The 18,983-nt window shown below is 42.3% G+C and overlaps 2 protein-coding genes across 8 annotated transcripts; one reads left to right on the top strand and one right to left on the bottom strand.

Annotated features, from left to right (window-relative positions):
- Positions 1–295: 295 nt before the first annotated feature.
- On the bottom strand, positions 296–12,751 carry kdm1a (lysine (K)-specific demethylase 1a). Of its 6 annotated transcripts, none has more exons than XM_034577233.1 (22): positions 12,641–12,751; positions 11,854–11,905; positions 11,120–11,416; positions 10,307–10,493; positions 9,983–10,116; positions 9,796–9,874; positions 9,597–9,689; positions 9,375–9,481; positions 9,025–9,106; positions 8,610–8,704; positions 7,557–7,574; positions 6,807–6,949; positions 6,623–6,713; positions 6,246–6,380; positions 4,757–4,830; positions 4,276–4,387; positions 3,942–4,074; positions 3,654–3,841; positions 2,614–2,728; positions 2,319–2,446; positions 1,666–1,812; positions 296–1,304 (listed from the first exon to the last, which is right to left on the bottom strand). In XM_034577233.1, the coding sequence occupies exons 2-22, from the start codon at positions 11,896–11,898 to the stop codon at positions 1,104–1,106; spliced, it is 2,604 nt and encodes an 867-aa protein (XP_034433124.1). In that variant the 5' UTR covers positions 11,899–11,905; positions 12,641–12,751; the 3' UTR covers positions 296–1,103. The 6 variants fall into 6 exon arrangements, with proteins under 6 accessions (XP_034433124.1, XP_034433126.1, XP_034433128.1 ...); XM_034577235.1 differs by having other exon boundaries at positions 1,104–1,304; positions 10,325–10,493; XM_034577237.1 differs by having other exon boundaries at positions 1,104–1,304; positions 9,983–10,110; positions 10,325–10,493.
- Positions 12,752–13,044: 293 nt separating this feature from the next.
- tmem30b (transmembrane protein 30B) lies at positions 13,045–18,349 on the top strand. 2 transcript variants are annotated; one of them, XM_034577240.1, is made up of 8 exons: positions 13,045–13,206; positions 13,618–13,819; positions 14,249–14,356; positions 14,459–14,566; positions 14,851–14,938; positions 15,333–15,470; positions 15,706–15,912; positions 17,303–18,349. In XM_034577240.1, the coding sequence occupies exons 2-8, from the start codon at positions 13,631–13,633 to the stop codon at positions 17,479–17,481; spliced, it is 1,017 nt and encodes a 338-aa protein (XP_034433131.1). In that variant the 5' UTR covers positions 13,045–13,206; positions 13,618–13,630; the 3' UTR covers positions 17,482–18,349. The 2 variants fall into 2 exon arrangements, with proteins under 2 accessions (XP_034433131.1, XP_034433133.1); XM_034577242.1 differs by having other exon boundaries at positions 13,085–13,206; positions 13,624–13,819.
- Positions 18,350–18,983: the final 634 nt, after the last annotated feature.

Raw genomic sequence — 18,983 nt, 5'->3', positions numbered from 1 at the left:
TCCTGCGGTTGTGTGCTTGTGCCCAGCGCTGCTGTTTCAGTCTACATACGTTTTTTTCCAACAGATCCCTGTGACCTTTGTCCTCTGAAATCTATTCCACCTTAAAGTCCAAGTGACACCTGGATACATTTGAAGAAATTCACCAAAGGCCGACTTGAGATTTGTTCAAGAGGCTAAAACACATTTTGTGAGGCCACAGTGAACTTTTTGGATTTTTGTTTCTAGAAAAGCTGCATTAAAGAAACTTTACGGACTTGAAAATTCTTCCAGAAACAAAACACACTGACTTCAAGCTGAAATTTCTCTCTTCTTTTAATAACAAAAACAGTTGACAATATAAAAGTGTGATGACAACCATAATAAAATACTACGGCAAAAAAAGAAAACAAAAAGTAACATTCACAAATATTCTTTAAACAAACAATATTTTAGCTTTCAATACAAACTATTTCCTCTCTACCCTGCAACCTAAATGACAGAAATCAAATGTACGAGCTACGGTTCATGGCAAAAGACGACCAAGACAAGGCCCCTGGAAAGAATGTATTTTGCTTAGGTTTTAGAGGATGGACACAGTGCTACTGAACTGGTCATTTATAACTTGTACAATATCTGGGTTTAAGTTGTAGTAAAATACTTTCCAGACATTCTTTAAACGTTCAGACAGGGGTACATAAATAGACGCTGCTTCCTGCAAGCGCACTCTAACATGGGATCACAAACACTCTGAGGACTGAAAGTAATGCCATGCTTCACTTTTAAGACTGAGTTTCAGATGGATTATTACATCAGAGTGTAATAAAAACTGAGATTTATTCACAGCCCAGTCTCTGTAGTGGGATACATCTGCCTCTGTTAGTTACATGTAGGTCAACTGAATGTATTATCACCAGTCTGAGGAATTGAAATGGTCCAGTGAAAGAATCTCATTTCCGCGTTATACATACAAGCTGGAAATTAACTGTAGGAGTGTCGTTATTTCAGTCAGAAGGCAAAGAGGCAAAGTTGTTTCCTCGACTTTCAAGATCTTTCACATCCGACAGTTTCTGGGTAAACCTTTATCTTTTATTTTCACAAACAGTCCCGAGGCGGCAGGATCCATTTCAGACGCTGGGGGTGGGCTGAGCCTGCGGAGGGTTGCTGGCGGCTGCCGGAGTGGCCTGTCGGGGAAGCGTGTACATGGCACCGAGGAACTGGTCTGCGATGCGTCCGGCCTCCCGGAGCCCGCTGAGGAGGGCGCCGTGAACCGTGGCCGGGTAATTCCTGATGGTGTGCTCGCCGGCGAAGAACAGACGGGGGACGGGCTGAGAAGGGGGAAAAAGAAAAACCACACTGAGAGGGATGTTGGATTGTCTCAACATAATAAAAAGGGAAAATGGGAGCCTGGAGAGAACGAGAGACGGAGGGGGTTGTGGTAACGAACTGCCAGAAGTCATCAGTCAACACATAAATATGACTTGTTCACATTAATCAGCACGCCAACATGAAAAGAGCCAAGAAAACAACTGCATCGGGAATAAAATGCTCTGGTTTGGTTTGGTTGAATATTGCGGGCGAGCTGGGAGGCCTCCTCTTCCTCATTCTCACACACAAACACTGTCATTCTCACCCAAACATAAACATGACGCTCCGACCAGCTCCAGCACCAGCTCTCTGTTTGTTTACCTGTGAGGCTCCAGGTATGGCCGGCCCCGGTGTGATGGGTTGTGCCATCAGGTCGTAGTCGTTACCCGAGGAACCTGCCGCAACGTACGAGTAGGAGCCTCGCGCCCAGGGGTCGGCACGCCAACGAGTGACCACAGTCTCCTTCGGCTGCCATGGCGACAAACAACAACACATACTTGTTAGGAGTTTCCATGATGGTATTAAGAAGAACCTGTAAACAGCTGGATGGCGACGGGCTCCAAATCTGGCCTTCATGCATATGATTTTATCCAATTTGAAACCATAAGCAAATGATTTATAATGACGGGTGGTTTGGATGCGACTACGCTAGCGAGGGCCTTTCACATGTGCTTGCTGTCACACTGTGCTGGTTACAGGGGTCTCGCTTCAGGAACTAAGCTGACATTCCACTTTAAGTACTGGAAAAACCAGAGAAAAACGCAAATGGTTGAGATTCAGCCCTATTTCTCTGTAAACAACAAACAAAATGAAGCTGCACTGGATCAAAACTGCCAGGATTTTGGACAGAAGTAAACAGTTTGGTGGAAGAAGTGAAAGATGAATGGACAATAATGTTCTAGATGGACAAACATGTTCCATATATGCGAGCCACATACAGACAAACAGAGAGATTTACAGACGGATGTACAGACCTGCGGCACAGCGCTGCTTCCAAATATTCCTTTGAGAATGGCCAGGCAGCGTCCGACAATGACGTCATCACTGATGTTCTCCATGATGCCCGCGGCCTCGCCAGCCATCAGAGCGAGCAGGATCGGGGCTGACGGGGGGAAATGTAACACTCTGTTTCAGACACTGTTGTTTTATTTATTAGCTTAGATAAATAAAGGGCAGACATGGACGGTAATACTTTTCAATTAAGTGCTGCACAGTTGTGCATCCATTGAATCATGGATAATCCAAATCAAATAGTGTGACTGAAATAACCTTTGTAAAGGTTCCAGAAGAGGAAGAGTTCGCCCCGACTTGCTGTGGTGGAGCCGACGTGACCGAACAGGTTGACGCTCGGGTCCCAGAACACACGGTCAAAACACAACACCACCTGAAGGAGGGGGAGGAACACAGAAACCAAAACCGTCACACAACAATCAAACTGTATATTTGAGGCAAGAACTCAACTCACATTCAGCACATTGACTGCAACACCAGTCATTGCTGCGTGAATGGTAGAGCTCCCCCTGCTGGTAATAAAGTTTGCTAGCAGCTCAGATTGCATAATCATGCGGTGCTGTCTGTGCTGCAGCAGAATTAGGAGATAAACTGCTCTGCTGCAGATGATGCTCGGCTACAGAGGGAGAGAGAGAGCTGGTGGGTCAGGAGCGACGCAGAATGAGCACTCTGATCGGATTACCGACACGCTGGCAAAAAGCATCGACCGCTTGCACGCAACAGCCTCGAACTCTAATTCTTCATCTGAGCAAAGAACCAAGAGGGAATCAAGAGGGGAATCCTTGTTCTCCAAGCTGTACGCTATCAACTGTACACTTTATCAAAGAAGATTCAACAGTCAAGTGGAGGGAGCGAACAAGTTGAATACAGAAGGTGCAGATTGGAAAAGCCCAAAAGAAACGTACACGTATACCTGCAAGTAAAATGACTGAACAGATTCTGAATGCTGAGCTCATTGTGTTTTGGCTGCAGGAGCCTCTCTAGAAGCTGAAGGTCAGATTGCCAGCGTAAGGACACTGCAGCAGAAACAGCACTAGGAGGAGTCCCTCAGGAAAACATACTGTGAGGACCCACTGCACGATTTACAACCTGATTCACTTTTTTCACATGCTGACTCGACAGGGGAGAAATGCTATCCTGTAGTGATTGAGGGTTTATGAGTCAAATCTCTACTGTTAACACTAAACGCACTAAAATGTGTATGTGATCCAGTAGTTTGCTTAGGAGGGAATGAAGGAGGCCTGTTCTAATAAAGCCTTAAGCACCATATTGGCACTTAGCCTGTTGAGGAGCCCAACCTTGTTGAGGTTGCCGAAGCCCATCCTCTGTATGGCAGATGTTTTCCACTCAGGCAGCGGGGGAACAAACTGCACAGCGGGGGGCTGCTGCTTCAACACTCCAAGGGGCAGGGTGCACAGAACAGCGTCGCACTTGTAGATGAAGGTCTGGGTCGTGGAGCGAGTGTTGACTGCTATCACCTCACAGCCTGGAGGTCAAACAGATGAAAAACATGTCAAACACACACTGCATATTTCAAGTATGAAATCTGTAAAAGAAAACACACAATCACAGTTGTGAACACATACCAGATGCTGTGTACCGGACCTGCCGCACTGCTGTGTTCAGTTTGATGTCCAAGCCCTCGGCCAGGGCCACGGGGACACACGAGTAGCCGTTCCTCACTGTCAGGTGGCTGCCGGTGAACTCAAAGTCATCATCCTGTGGATCAATGAAAAATATATCATTCCAGCAGCATTAACTTCCTAATGTAATGAAGCAGCACAGCAGGAACATCCCATAATCAAACTAGTGAAACACATCACACACATGAGAACGTAAGAGGATCAAGTGTCTTTGCTTCACAGGTCCATTGTCGGGACTGCACGGTTATGACATTTCTGAATGGGTGCATGTACATACCTGATCCCAGTGCTTGAGAGAGAGGGTGGAGAGGGGTGTAGCGTTGGCAAACTCCAGGTTGGCAAAGTGCCAGTCAAGGATCTGCCGATCCCTGGACGACAGGTAAACATCACTGTGGGAAACAAAGGGGGGGGAAAGAGACACGGTGTTGAACGTTGACATCATTGGAACAGGTTTACTCATGCACAAGTGAGAAAATCTGCTCCCAACGTAATAACACCTTTAAAATAGGAACATTGTGACAGGGTGTGCATGTGCTGCTACAGGCTGCAGCATAATAACAGGTGTGTTTTGTAACCATTCAAAAGGTTTTTAAACAAGATTAATATATTTTCTGTGTAAAGATACAGTGGAATAACGCCACCCTGGGCAGAGAATGAATTGACACGCCCTCTGTGCGTCTGGTAATCGGAGCTCCTCCGTTCTTTGTTTTGGTTGCAGTTAAAAGAGATTGTGCTGAAACTTCCACAGGATGAGTTACCTCGGTGGATTGGCCTCCAGCTCCTGCAGCTTCTCCTCCATTTTAGCCTGCATCTCCACCAACTCATCGTATTCCTACACAGACGAGGCAGAAAGACATATTAAAGATTTTAAAAAACAATACTGCTTTACTTTTGGCTCATAGACTCGAAGAGCTGGTTATCTCTTTAGACTTTTAAGTTCTAAATATATGAAGATATAACCAGCTCTTCGGGTCCATGAGTCACATTTGAACTAGGTGAGAGTGTGCATGGCATACGTGTGCATGTGTGTGTGTACAAGGTGCACACCCAGAGGGTTTCAGGTCATGCGGAAAGGACAAGCAGTCCTGACAGAAAGGGCCGACTCCACCTATTCATCAGTCCACCACAACAGAATCAACTATGACAGCGAAGCAGAGTCGGGCCATACCACCTACCACGCCAGGCACCAAGCTACACTCAGTCAAGTCTATAACATCTGATCTATGCCTGCTACAGCCGTCGCCTTATTACCCTTAAAATCTTGTTATATGGTGTAGTCATGCATGTCATGTACACACACACACACACACACACACACACACACACACACACACACACACACACACACACACACACACACACACACACACACACACACACACACACACACACACACACACACACACACACACACACACACACACTCTCTCTTTAATGTAATGCTGAAAATGTGTGCGTTTGCCTCCGCAGACATACAGACAGTCAGACCGTGATTCAAAGCCTTGAAGTGGTTTCTCAGACAGCGGATGAGTTACAGACGAATCCAGCTCGAGACACCAGCTGTGTTTAAACCAACTAAAACCTCCTACTAAAATATACACATCGCAGCAGTGGAGGTGATTTGTCCGCACCAAAAATAAAACAGCAGCACTCGCCGTAATAATACATCCCACCAAAGCATTAAACCACTTAAACACAGGCCGTCTTGTTTACTTAGATCGCACGGCATTGGATCTCTGCACAGCGCCCTGACCTCGCAGCCCATTAAACATCCCTTTTACATGCTCGAACTTCCTCAGCGTACTAATACTTGATCTTTGTATTTCTTGAGTGTTTCAGTCCTTCAGATTTTAGTGGTGGACCTTTTGATACAGCTAATCATCAACCTAGAAAATCAAATAGAGCTTCAAAGGGGTTCAAACCAAAGTAAATGACAGAGACAATACGTTATCCACCACACCACAAAAACGCAGGTGGGAACAGTTAGCTTCTTAAAACTTAACTGCAGTAGCAAGATTATTTTAAGTCGTGCAATCTGATTCCTGCCCGTTCCAAGACATCTAAAGAAGTCATGAAAGTGTCACATAGGAATCTGTTCTGGACAACAAACAATCTAGATAACTGCAGCTTGAAACTTTCTGTAGGGAGATCGGTTTTTAATCGTAACTTTGTTCTACGTCACTCTTCTTTCTACGTCACTCTTCTTTCTACGTTTCTTTCTTTTTCTGAAACAGCGGTTGAACTCACTTTGCAGAGCGAGGTGAGGTCCCGGTGTTTGCTCTTCACTAGGAACTCCGCCGTGATGTCTCTGGGTGGTTTGACTTCACTGGCTTCTTTATACTGCTGATGGAGCTCCTTCACCCGTTCCTTAGCCGACACCATCTTGGAGAAGAAGACAGTGAAAGAGGGATAAATAACTTGTTGAGTCAGAATTCTTTACTAAACTATTTTTCATTCAAACATTGAGAAGTTTTAAAACACATTTTTCGACCTAGAAAGTATAAAATGATAATTAATGTCATTGTCTTGACAACTTGATTTGCAAGTTAAGTAAATTCAAAAGTGGCACAGCACACTGAAAGTTGTTTAAGGCTTCCTCTGTCACAAAAACAACTTATTCTCACCTTGTTGAGAAGATCCCTGAGATCTTCCTGAGTCTTTACAATCTTCTTCCAGTGTTCGATTTGCTCGTCTTTTACGTGTTTCTCCTGCAGCCTGCACACACAGACACACAAGAAATCGTGTTTGTGTGTATTTCTATACATCTTTTCTTTATGTGACAGCTTGTGCAGTGTACTTCCTACTCACTGTATGACCACCTCCAGGGCCTGTCCCAGAGAAACAGGTTTGTTGTTGAGGAAGTTGAAGTCCAGTTGGTGGCTGAGGTAGGAGGTGGCCTCCAGCAGTCGGTTGAACTCCTGCTCGACCATCTCATCTTTTTCTTTTGGCACCTGGACACACGATTTGGACAACAAGGACACTTGGCTGTAAGTCACACTAAAGACAGTAGTGACTGAATCTTCTATAAAGCTAAAAGAAAAACATACATGACTTACTACAACTAAAGGCACATATTGACAATTTTTTAAAAACGTTTTCATGTTTTGCCTTGATTGCATTTTAACTTTACAAAATCAACTTGTAACTCATTATTTAAACTTTAAGTCATTTAAGTTACTGATTGATTTACTATATAAAAGCAGAAAAGGCATGAATGATAGTCATTGCCCCAAAGAAACACATTTACATGTCTTGATGAACATGCAGTAACAGACTCAAAACATGCTTCATTGAATATGGACACCATGCTAACATAGCAACAGTTCAAACAGTGCCGGACATTGTGCTATTTATGACGGAAATGTCTTGTTAGACTTTTACACAAATCTACCCTCCAACATTTTCAAAAGGAAACTACATCTTATTAAAAAGATTAACATTGGGCTGCTCATGAATGTGAAATGGTGGGTTTACATGGAGTCAAATCATAATGAATGGAACTTGAAAGGGATTCAAAGTTAGGTAAGGAATATATTATGTAAATAAACCAATACATACACTTGTGCACCGTTCCCCCTTTAGTAGTTCACCAAAAGATGAACATGGGAGAGGTTGAGAAGACAACAGGGGAGGGGAGGAGAGAAAGAGAGAGAGAATATTAAGTAAACACAACTTTAACCTCATACAGGTTTGCACAAAAGTAAAACATGTACATTTAATCTGCCCTTTCCTGCAGGGGGAGGAAACCAGTTACAAGTGATGTGGATGTTTCAAGAGTCCCACTGGTTGAGTCTCTACTTCAATGGACATGCCCTGAAAATGAACCTAAACATCCTACTACTATTGCTGCCACTTGACGGATGGAGGCCGGAGGGGGGGGGGGACTGGGTTTGCTTCCAATTAGATGACATTAGGCTGTATCCGTTTTCTGCTCTGCTCTGCTCTGAAAGAACAGGAGCTGGTGTTGCTGACACGCGATGGTAAGCAGTTAAATGCATCCACTGCTCATTGTGTTTTAGTGGATCATAGAAAGCCAGATTCCTGCCTCGGGGGCCACAACACACTCGGAGAGCAGCTGCAAACCCAGATACAAGAGCACTGAGGAAAGTCATGCACATACATAAACATCTCCTGTTGAAGGAAGTAAACAACACGAGGTCCTTGTTTGATAAATGTAATCGGGATATATAGTGTGTATCTAATGCAGATGTGGCTACACTTCCCTGATGGATGCTTATTACTATGCTGTTTGTAAGAGATCTTCAAAATGTTGGTGCGACTGAAGCAAGCGCGTATTTCTTCAAGCATCTGCTGCCGAAGCACTTGCACAATCCCATGCACGCCTCTGCTGCCATTAGCCTTTTGCCATTTATCAAGCTGTGAAGTTATTTCTTAGCCTCATGAGAAAACCTGGGATTGTTACAAAACGACAAATCAACCGAAAGTGGAGCCTTTTTTTTTTTTACAACTCCTGTAAATATTTAATTACCCATAAGGTATCTCAGGATTCTACTTGTTAAATGTGAGAATACCCCAAGGAGCCTGGCTGTGGCAGGATAATGGACCAGAGGCAACTCAGTTTACTCATGAAGGTTATTTCATTATACTCACAGCCTGGCCATTGGCTTCATACAGCGGACACTTCTGCTTGATCTTGGCCAGCTCCATGTTAACCTGCTTGCTGATCACTGCCATGGGATTCCCTCCTGGACAAGCAAACACACAAAATTGAAGGCGACATAGCATATACATGAGCAATACCACCCTCTACAGGAACATTGAAGTAACAGCAGATTCTAAGAAAAGACCATTATCTGGCTGTTAATGCAGTGAATAAAGTGCAATGTTCTCAATCGAAACCAAAAATGACACAGAATAATCACTTGTATCCTGCACTTAGCTTATACTTCTACAGATCAACTGATGTAGTATTCATGTGGAATAAAATGCAACTAACTGGATACTTAACATTTATAGGATACTTTGACTTGAGTGTTCACATTAAAAGAAAGAATTGGATTCATACCCAGGCCCGTCACCACCATTGCTCCCAGATCAGCAACATAGTTTCCCTTCCTAAACGTGGCCACTCTGCCTCCAACACGGTCCTGTAAAAAAAAATTAAGTCAATATATAATAACATTGTAAACTTGTGGCAGTTTTAAAATTATAAAAAGCAAGGTTAGTTAAACTCAGTTGATTAGATATGAAATTAACTCGTAGAAAAGGAACATTTATACCATACTAAACAGAGGGTAGGTGGAGGCACGGTTTCACAACACCGTACATGCTTTACAACCCTCAAATGATCTGTGCTAAGAGCTGACTAACAGAAATGTGACAAAATACCAAATATAACTGAAATAACAGACTTACCCTGGCCTCTAATACTGTAACATCCATCCCAAAGCTCTGCAGCTGCCTGGCTGCAGCGAGGCCAGACACACCACCACCAATTACTATAACCTTCCCAGTCTTCTTAGCTGCAACAACAAGCATAAGGAAATCAGAGATATTTTCGGGTTTCCAACCAAAATGGCATTTATTTGACAAATGGCTACTGTTACTTTACCAGTGCAATGAATAGAGTGAACTCACTAGGTAAAGGCTTGACCCTCTTGTAAATGCCAAAGTTGATGAGACCATGCCTTTCCAGGTAACTGTGTATCCTGTGAACCAGCACGGCATCACCTAAAAAGACACAAGTACATTAAATCTCCACTTACACGCGACTACAATTAGGGAATCAAATTATAGACAAACCAAAGGGATGATAAGGTTGAATTTAATCTCTCACTGTTGTATGGAGCTTCAAGCTGCTGTGCTGTGGCCTCAAAGGTCAGCTGGATCTTAGGGTTGTCCAGCCACAGTTGGAGCTGAATGAGGTCGATAGGAATTAAGATACTATACAAATATGTTTTTAAATATTATCTTGTCGCCTGTGGTCTTTGATCACAATATGTTGTGTTTATATTGGCACTTACTGTGCGGTTGCGGATGTAGAGGAAGACCTTCTGAGTCTGCTGGGGACCACTGATGATGTCAGGGAAGCAGGCGGCCTCCTGGGATGTCATGCGGTCGTGAGGATGGCGACTCTGGAAAGCAGCTCCTTCTACACCTAACAGTAATGCAATATATGCAATATATCTCTATTATGGGAGTCATAATGGGTTAATTTAAAACCAATTAGATACAGGGTACATATTCAAAAACTGCTTTATATCAGTTTTATACAGGGCTTTTTAAATCACACATTTTAAGCATCTTTCCAAAGATATCAACCTGATTTCGCTGCAGTGATGTGTTACCTATGTTTTCAGACTCACCAGAGGGTTCCTCTGGTTCACTCTCATTCTCTTCCTCTACTGGTGGAGGTGGAGGAGGGATCACTTGCTTCCTCTCCTTCTCTGCCTTGGCGTTTCTCTCCTCCTCAGAGTAATATTCGTCTTCCGACAGATTGGCGAGACTTTCGTCCATCTCACGGTATTCCACCTGCAACGGTAGGCACAATAAAAGCATCATTAAAACCTGCGTTGCGGTGAATGAACCGTTGGGGTTCTCCCGTTTCAATTTAAACTCACCAATACCTTTCTGGAGGAAAGAAAAAAATGTCATGTTGCACAAACTATGACAAATTATTACTGTTTCTAACTTGAACTAAGACACACATGGATGTGAGAACCTGTGACTTAAGACTGGGTTTTCCACTGGTGGATACAATGGGAGTCCTTCACTGTTCATTGCTCTGGAGGCTTTTACTGAGACCCGTATTGCTCGAGAGGTCTCCACCCCTCCAGAACAAATGGACCTGTTGATTCAAACCTGTAAAAACACTGAATAACACATTACAAATCCGAGGACAGAAGTTGAGGCTTTGAGAGGGTCTGTTTGCTCAGCTTGTTTCTCTGTTAATTTAAGATTCAGACGTCCAATAACTAAATCAGTATCGCAACTTGAAATATTTGACTATCTGGTCCACTTGCAGACAACCAGTGCTGATTGAACACTGTGTAGAGATACAGAGTAATATTGGACTTAAAAGTTAAAATTATGAACAAAGTGACTTCTACCAGTGCCAAATTTATTTGAACACGAAGCATCGAAACTCATATGATGCTTACTTTCGCTCGCTTCCGTCGACTTGTCCTGCGGACTTCAGCTGAGTCCGGATCTGCCCCACCAGGGCCTGCCTGGTGGGGCAAAGGGGCTCCTCCAGTTTCCCCACTAGGGGATGACCTCTCCTTCTTTTTTACATCCATAGCTCCTGCAGCTGAGGTTGAAGTACTAGTCTGGGCATCCGACATTGGAGCCCTTTCACCCCCTGCTGCTGCACCAGCAGAGGATGAAGAGGAGGAGGAAGAGGAGCCAGCATCTGACTTCTTGCTAGACAGCATTATGGAGGATTGTGGAGGCCTCTCCTGCACAGGTGGGAAAGAGAAATTAGGAGATGAAACCCTTAGAAAATTAACACACACAAGCCCAAGTTACAATAACTTGTAAATGAAATGGCTGAAATTTCAATGCTCAAAATAGTGGTAAAAGAATTTTGCTAAACATCAGATGAGAATGATGAAGTGTGGGTTGTGTGTGTTGGGAAAAAAATATCTAAGAAAAAAAATGTATGTGTTGTCCACTTTGGGTCAAGACCACTAAATAACACAAGTGTGTATACAAAAAATCGTTTACAACAGACCAGATTAAAACATTAACAACAACTATCACGAGCATGAAAACCTCTTCGTCAAACCGCACCGCCCCAAAAATGTCCCGTCTGTGTCACTGGATGCTGAAAATCATATCAACTGTGCATGAATGTCATGGTATTAATGGAATGAGGACTCTTTGGGACAGTAACCTTTTCTTGTTTCACCCATTTCTCCGTGCACCTGGTAATATCCATTCAAACACTAAGAGATGAAGACACAACCAGAAATACAGTTACTAACAGGAGCAGCCGAACAGACACGTCGGCCTGTTATTGACTTTGCAGCCAATTAAGTTCAACGCAGACACACATTGAGAAATATCCAGTGAATAATCTGATGACACATACTTCACTGTGGCTCATTCAATGAATAGCTTCTCAAGTTAGCCAAAGGGGAAGCTTGAGAAAACACACAATGGCGGAATGTTTATTCAGGAACTTGTATTTTACACATACTATTAACATTTCTTTCATTTCCATCTTAACCAGATGTAGTAACGTCAACTAGCTAATTGACTACAACGCTAGCAGCAACATGCTAAAGCTACAACCATACGCTTTGCGCTAGCTAGCGGTTTGTTCCTAACAGCCTCGTGCATGTAGCTCATCTCCACACAATAACACGGTGCTTTAACACAACCGTAACATACGCGGTGCTGCAAACGTGGATCTGAGTCGCTTCTACAAATATCTCCTTTCAAATGTTTCTTACGAGACCATGCTACGTTAGCTAGCGCCGCTAACAATAGACTAGCTAGCACCAACTGTGACACAGTAGCAGGTGCGACCTGGAGAAAAGGAAAGCGCCGGGTTCGCTTGCAAAGACAAATATTCAATAGATTAGACTCTGTAGCTGTTGGGTAACTTTCCTACATTGATAACAACTGTTTTAGCGAACAAAAGATAGAATAGATTATATATAAATATTACAAATTACCTCTCGATCCCCTGAAGATGTCAACACAAAGACGGCACAGCAGCAGGACCCCGCCTTCTCGATGAACTCTGTGGTGATTGGTGGATGAGGAAACGTTACCGAACACCACCCGGCAAAACGATTGGTCGCAGATAACTGTCAATCCGAGGGAGGGCGGGGATTTCTATCTCATTCTGTCGCTGCGATTGGTCCATTTTATTGTTACTCTCCTCGTCTAGTGTTACAGAACGATTTTCAAAAGCATGTCGACATTGTTTTCTAATATAAAGTAAAACAAAAAGGGGGGTTTTTAATTAGTCATTCATTGCTGATCGAGGTTCAGCGTCTCCGGCCCATTTTTTTTCCTTCATTCGTTGTTTTACGAAGCAAAACTGATCTCAGGTCGGTGCTGCAGACGAGGTGACGTCAGTCCGGGAGAGGAGCAGGCTGGGGGAGGACGGGGGAGGAAGGGGGAGGGGGGTGCACAGGTAAAGGTGATCTGCTCCGTCGCGTCTCCTCCACCTCAGGAAACCAACCGATGTGTCGGCGGCTCCCTTTGTTTTTCTCCATTTGTGATCCCACTGCGTGTGAGTAACATCTACCAATCTGATTTAAAATGAGAATATGAACGTTTCACTCTTGATCTATTCACCATTCGTGTAAACAGAGGGTTTAAAAGTGGGGAAGTGAATCTGATCTGTGATCGATGTTTTTGCTCTTGGCTGATCTGGGTGTTGCTGGTTTGTTAGGATTCAAGATATATGATATTGATGTTTTGCTAATAATGGTTCTAGCTGTATTCATCATTCCGCATTAAATCAAAAATGAGATTAAAGAAGTTGGGAATCTTCAGAGCAAGGAAAGATAAAATCTCATTCGTCTATATTAGGGAGTGTTTCTCATGTTTGGCATAGCTGTGATACAACGATCTTGAAATGAGGTAAAGTTCATACTATTAACAAGTAAAAACCAAGTGACGTGATGAACTTTATGACCAGAAACAGAAGGACAATGGTGAAAGAAGAGGAGGAGTCACCCAACCGGCCTGACAACACCGCCTTCACTCAGCAGAGGCTTCCGGCATGGCAGCCCATGCTCTCTGCTGGCATCGTCATCCCGGGTTTTGTCGTCATTGGCCTGGTGTTCATCGGCATCGGGGTCGCCCTCTTCGTCACTTCGCGGAGCATCACGGTGTTGGAGGTATGAGTGATCACCGAGGGTCAAACATCAGAGTAAATGGCAATAGATAAAAGAGGAAGGAGAGGACAAACTTTCAATCAATGGCAAAAATGTTTTTTCAGTGTATTGTTATTGCTGCTTTTAACCCACATAGCAAAATAGTTTGGGCCCACCTACCGTGTGGAATGATCTCAAGTTTGCTTAAAAATGGCCCACATTTGTTTTGGCATATTTGGGCCACATTTGCTATTTTCCAAGTGGGCCCCTTCAGGCTCACACACATTTTGTCCGGACCACAAGAAGTGCTGCATTGGCCCACCTCCGTATGCTATCTGGGAAGTGATATGTGCTTGTGGTTTTATAGAGGTGTGGTGTCTCTAACAGACAATAGAGAAAGGTGTTGTGCTGATCAATAATTAATAATGACCTCTCTTGTCCTTTCCCACACAGATCGACTACACTGGGGTTGATACAAACTCGCCATGCTTCAAGTGCACCGACACAGATGTCAAGGACTGTGTGTGCAAAATGGACTTCCCCATTGACACTCTCTTTGAGGTTGCACCCATTGCACACAAACAATATTTTAAATTTCAAGTTGAGCCAGACTCCTGTCTCTGACCCTCGGCTGTGTTTTTGTGATTCTCTTTTCCTCCTCAGGGCCCCTTGTTCTTTTATTATGGTTTGTCCAACTACTTCCAGAACTACAGAAAGTACAGTGTGTCTAAAGATCTCACCCAGCTGTCCGGAGACCTGGGCAATTTTAAGGTGAGTTAACTGAATTGGGTATTGAAAAACACACACACACACCCAACGCTCTGTTTTTAACTAAGAAGTAAAGCTAAATCCATATGTGCTCACTTTTGAAAATGATCTGTAGCGCCACCTTTGTCAAACATATGGGTGCAGTTCATGTCTTTATCAGTGGAATTTTTTTTAGAAAACCGTTCAGAAATGAAAGCTGCAGTAGATGTACTTTCACATCTGACATACAAATAATAGATCTCAGACGATTCACTCAACAAAATCACTGTTTTCTATCTCTCTTGAAGGAAACCAGTGATGACTGTTCTCCATATGCTTACAGCGACAAGAAACCAATTGTCCCATGTGGATCAGTAGCAAACAGCATGTTCAATGGTAAGTAAAAAACATTTAAAACTCGAATGGCACTCAGTAGAGCGCATACCTGGGCCAAAGCCCAACAGTTCCCTTAGATTCAAACAGGTTGCACGGAATTTCACAAACGTATAGATGTCCGTCCCCTGATCACCGTACTGGATTTGTTTTCATGGCAAAATGACAACAACAACAAAAAAATGTCACAATGTTAAATATATTGATAAAAGAAATTCCTGGATCCGCCCCCTGTTCCTGATCAAAATTTAAGGGGTTCAAACGTGCAGTCCCAACAAATGGACCGGGGTGAAAACATAACCCTCTTGACGGAGGTAATGACTGCGATCAAACTGGAATAAACTGTATATGCTTAAGGAAGTAGTAATTCTTTATTTTTTTCTTTGTTGTTTTAAAGACACCTTCAAGCTGTATCAGATTGTCAAAGGGACAAAAAAGCCGGTGACCCTGGATGGAAAGGGGATCGCTTGGTGGACGGACTACAACGTCAAATACAGAAACCCCTCGGTGAACCCTCTGAAAGACGCCTTCAACGGTAGTAACTTGTTCAGTTTACTGGAGTTCACTGTCTGTGATGGAGTAATTCAGTGAATGTTTATAAGGTGTTAGCAGAGCTGAATTGGAGTATTGTGTACAAAAGCAGTAATTTAGCTTTCTATAGTAAATAATGGGCTCCAGGGCCGTCAAGAGGAAACTTCACATTGTAACTCGCATTGTAATTAATGTTACATTTAGAAATCATGATAGCTGACTCAAAGTTTGACTTTCAGGTACTGTGAAACCCCCGTTTTGGCCCAAGCCTGCTTACGAGCTGGACCCCACTGACCCTGCCAACAATGGCTTCATCAACCAGGACTTCCTGGTGTGGATGAGGGCGGCAGCCCTGCCAAATTTCAGGAAGCTGTATCGACGTATCACAGAGGGCGACTACGCAAAGGGACTGCCAGTCGGGAACTACTCTCTTGAAATTGCCTACAGTATCCTTACATGTTACAGGTGCAGTTGTGAGTTGAATGGCAGTGCTGGGAGGTATAAGCATGTATGTTAGTGTAGTTTGTTTGAATCCTGAGCATAAAGAATATGACTTATATTTTTCATTCATATGGGAACCAATTGAATTCTTTTCCATTTAAAAAATGGTCCAGGCTTAATTCAACTACTAAACGCCACCATCAAAAATCAAAACACATGATTTTCAACATATTGAGGCTCATTCTGTAACAAAGAATTCATACATTTAATATTCTTCTTATGTAAGATCTTTCAGCAGCTGTGAGTTGTACCCAAAACATCTATCTCTTTTAACTTGAGTGATGCTAATTATACGTAAAACCATGTTTTAAAAATAATTAATTGATCTTGATCTTGATCAGCATCTTGGATAAAAGAGGGGGGACCAAATCCACTTTAGTCTTATAGGTTGTGCATGCAAGGGATGATTGATGAATAATCCACACACATTACTGTCACAGTATTTGTCTGATTGTTAGACACACTGATACCATTACATGGGGAGACCATGAAGAAGAACATTGGTTTAAAATAGTACATAAATCTACACAACAAACCAAATCCTCAGGTGATATTTTAGGATTTACAGACCTTCATATCAACTAAAAGAGGTCAGGCCTTGAAATGGCCTCCTGTTCTGTGTCAGATTACAGCCACAGCAGTTTGGTCGAGCTTGTTTTACCAGTCGAGGTGTGGTTCTGTTTTTAACTGAGCAGAGTCAACACAATGATGCAGAAGGAACAAAACAGGCAAATCTTCTGACATAAGTAAATGAGAGACAAATTGTTTTCACGATAGATTCCCTTGGCAAGGCCTATGTAAAGTTCTTAAAGTCTTTTATTTGACTTAAAGGAACATAGCACGGTGTCCCCACGTTTAAAGTGTGTAACTACAACTCATGTATGTTTGTGCAGATCATTACCAGTGCAAGCAACATAGAAAGTTTTCAGACTGCTAATTGATAGTCAAAGTTTGGTAATTGATGTAAGTTAAACATACAATGCGTACTGCAGTGTGTGATGATTTTGTGAGGCAGTGGGGGATCATGGGAGATGTTGTCTTCACCACCATTACTTGACAGATGACAGAAAGTGCAGCAATGAATAATCACGATCCATTACGAGTTACCAGTAAAAACTAAAATAGACATTTTAATGAGGAGTTGTTGCCATATTTTTAATAGGTGATCAGAAAAACAGCAGTTGGGTATGATTTGTAGTAAATATGCTAAAATGTGCAAAATCAGTCTTATGATTCATGTTTTCATGTTTTTAATGCTCATCAGTGAGCTAATCGTTTTCTGTAATCCTTTGTATTTCCCTTCTTGGTGCATTTCCTTAACATCTTTTCCCTCAGATTATCCTGTTCTGACTTTTGGTGGCAGAAAGACGGTGGTGTTCAGCAACGTGTCCTGGATGGGTGGCAAGAACGAGTTCCTGGGTATTGCCTACCTCGTGATTGGCTCATTGTGCGTCTTCATGTCCATAGTCATGCTCATCGTCTACGCCAAATTCAAGTTCCCCGAGGATGAATAATCCCCTGGTCATTGACTGTAGTTAAGTTTATCTACTCTTCCAAGAGTTTTTTTCCAACCCTTTTTTACTCTATAAAATGATGACAGCACAGTTCAGTGCTCACATACAGAGGAGTACAGGCTCCACATATGAACCGAAGCCACATGTTGCTCTGGAGTGCAGAAGAACCTGCTGTTTATTTTTGTGGGATAAGACTTAAGTTTCTCCATCGACTGCATATTAGGAACTGGCTTTGTGGACGATGCAGGATTATTTCTACTTTGTACATATACTTGTCTGTTGGCACATATTTGACAAAAACATATCAGGTATTATTCTATTAAGATTTGTGCTCATTTATTCCAAAATAAAGCCTCCATCATTAATCCCAAGAGATGAAGGTCGAAGCAGACTGAAGGCAGAAAGCACTGTCCGCAGGCTGATAGATTAAGACATACTGTACATATGCTCCTGTGTAAATTATAAAATGAGCATTTTCAAGTTTAAGCCGCTCAGTTTATGTAACTTTTAGTTGATTATTTGACCACAAGGTAGGGGAACAGCAGGGTGTTTTCAGGTAGTGATGTATTGTGTTTCATAAAACTTTGTTTTTCATCATCACAAAATGAGCTGCCTCAGAACTAAATTTTATGTCAAAAATAATATCAAAGCCATAAATCATTTGATAAGCTACTTGGCTCTGGAAAAGTAGTTACATTTTACTGTGTGTGTGTGTGCTATGTGTGATGTAACGTGCAGGTGACTGCTGTAAAAATGTTGTATATGTTGCTCTGCTATCTCAGGGAAATGGTTACAGGCTGTGCAGCTCGTTTGAATCTGAGATTTTTACTCTTCTTGCTTGTATTTATTTAATAAAATTGAACCAAAACCTTATGTCCCACTCCTTCTCTAATTAGGACACAACAGTGCCATATTTTGCTTTAAAAATTGTAAAATCGCCTATGGAAAAGTAGGGTTTTCCCATAGATGAGAATTGTTTTTAGCCCCAACCACTTTAATATGACTTCAGAAGCTCTAATTGTTCCAACCAAGGATGCATTTCTACATTGGCCTATCCTAAAAGCTCAATTCCATGCACCACATCCAGTGTTTATTAATAAATGAATCATACTGTAATGGATCCTGGCTGTTTCCTGCTGGAGCTCAAAGTTTAAGCGTTATTGACCTTATAGGTGTGTCTGCTGAGCTGACTCAAATTCAAACCACACTATTCAGGGTGATTCAATAAAAGACATAATAATAACAGCAAGAAACTGTATTTATTAAACATTATATATAACAAAGTTACAAAGTACCTCACAGAAAAAAGGAGAATAAAAGAACAGCAATCAAAGAAAGCTAATCAGATCATATATCGTAATGCTATAAAAATATTTTTAATTTCAATAAATAAATATAAAGAGTAGGATAAAAAAGTTTTTTGTGTGTAACTTGTGGGATCTGGATGATTTGGTTTGAAAATATGTAAGTAATAAACTAATAACTAATACAAAATAACTTAG

This window comes from Hippoglossus hippoglossus, chromosome 22 (genome assembly GCF_009819705.1).
Source record: "Hippoglossus hippoglossus isolate fHipHip1 chromosome 22, fHipHip1.pri, whole genome shotgun sequence".
Lineage (NCBI taxonomy): Eukaryota > Metazoa > Chordata > Actinopteri > Pleuronectiformes > Pleuronectidae > Hippoglossus > Hippoglossus hippoglossus.
Note: the sequence above shows the minus strand (reverse complement) of the source record. Positions and strands in the feature narration are given on the sequence as shown.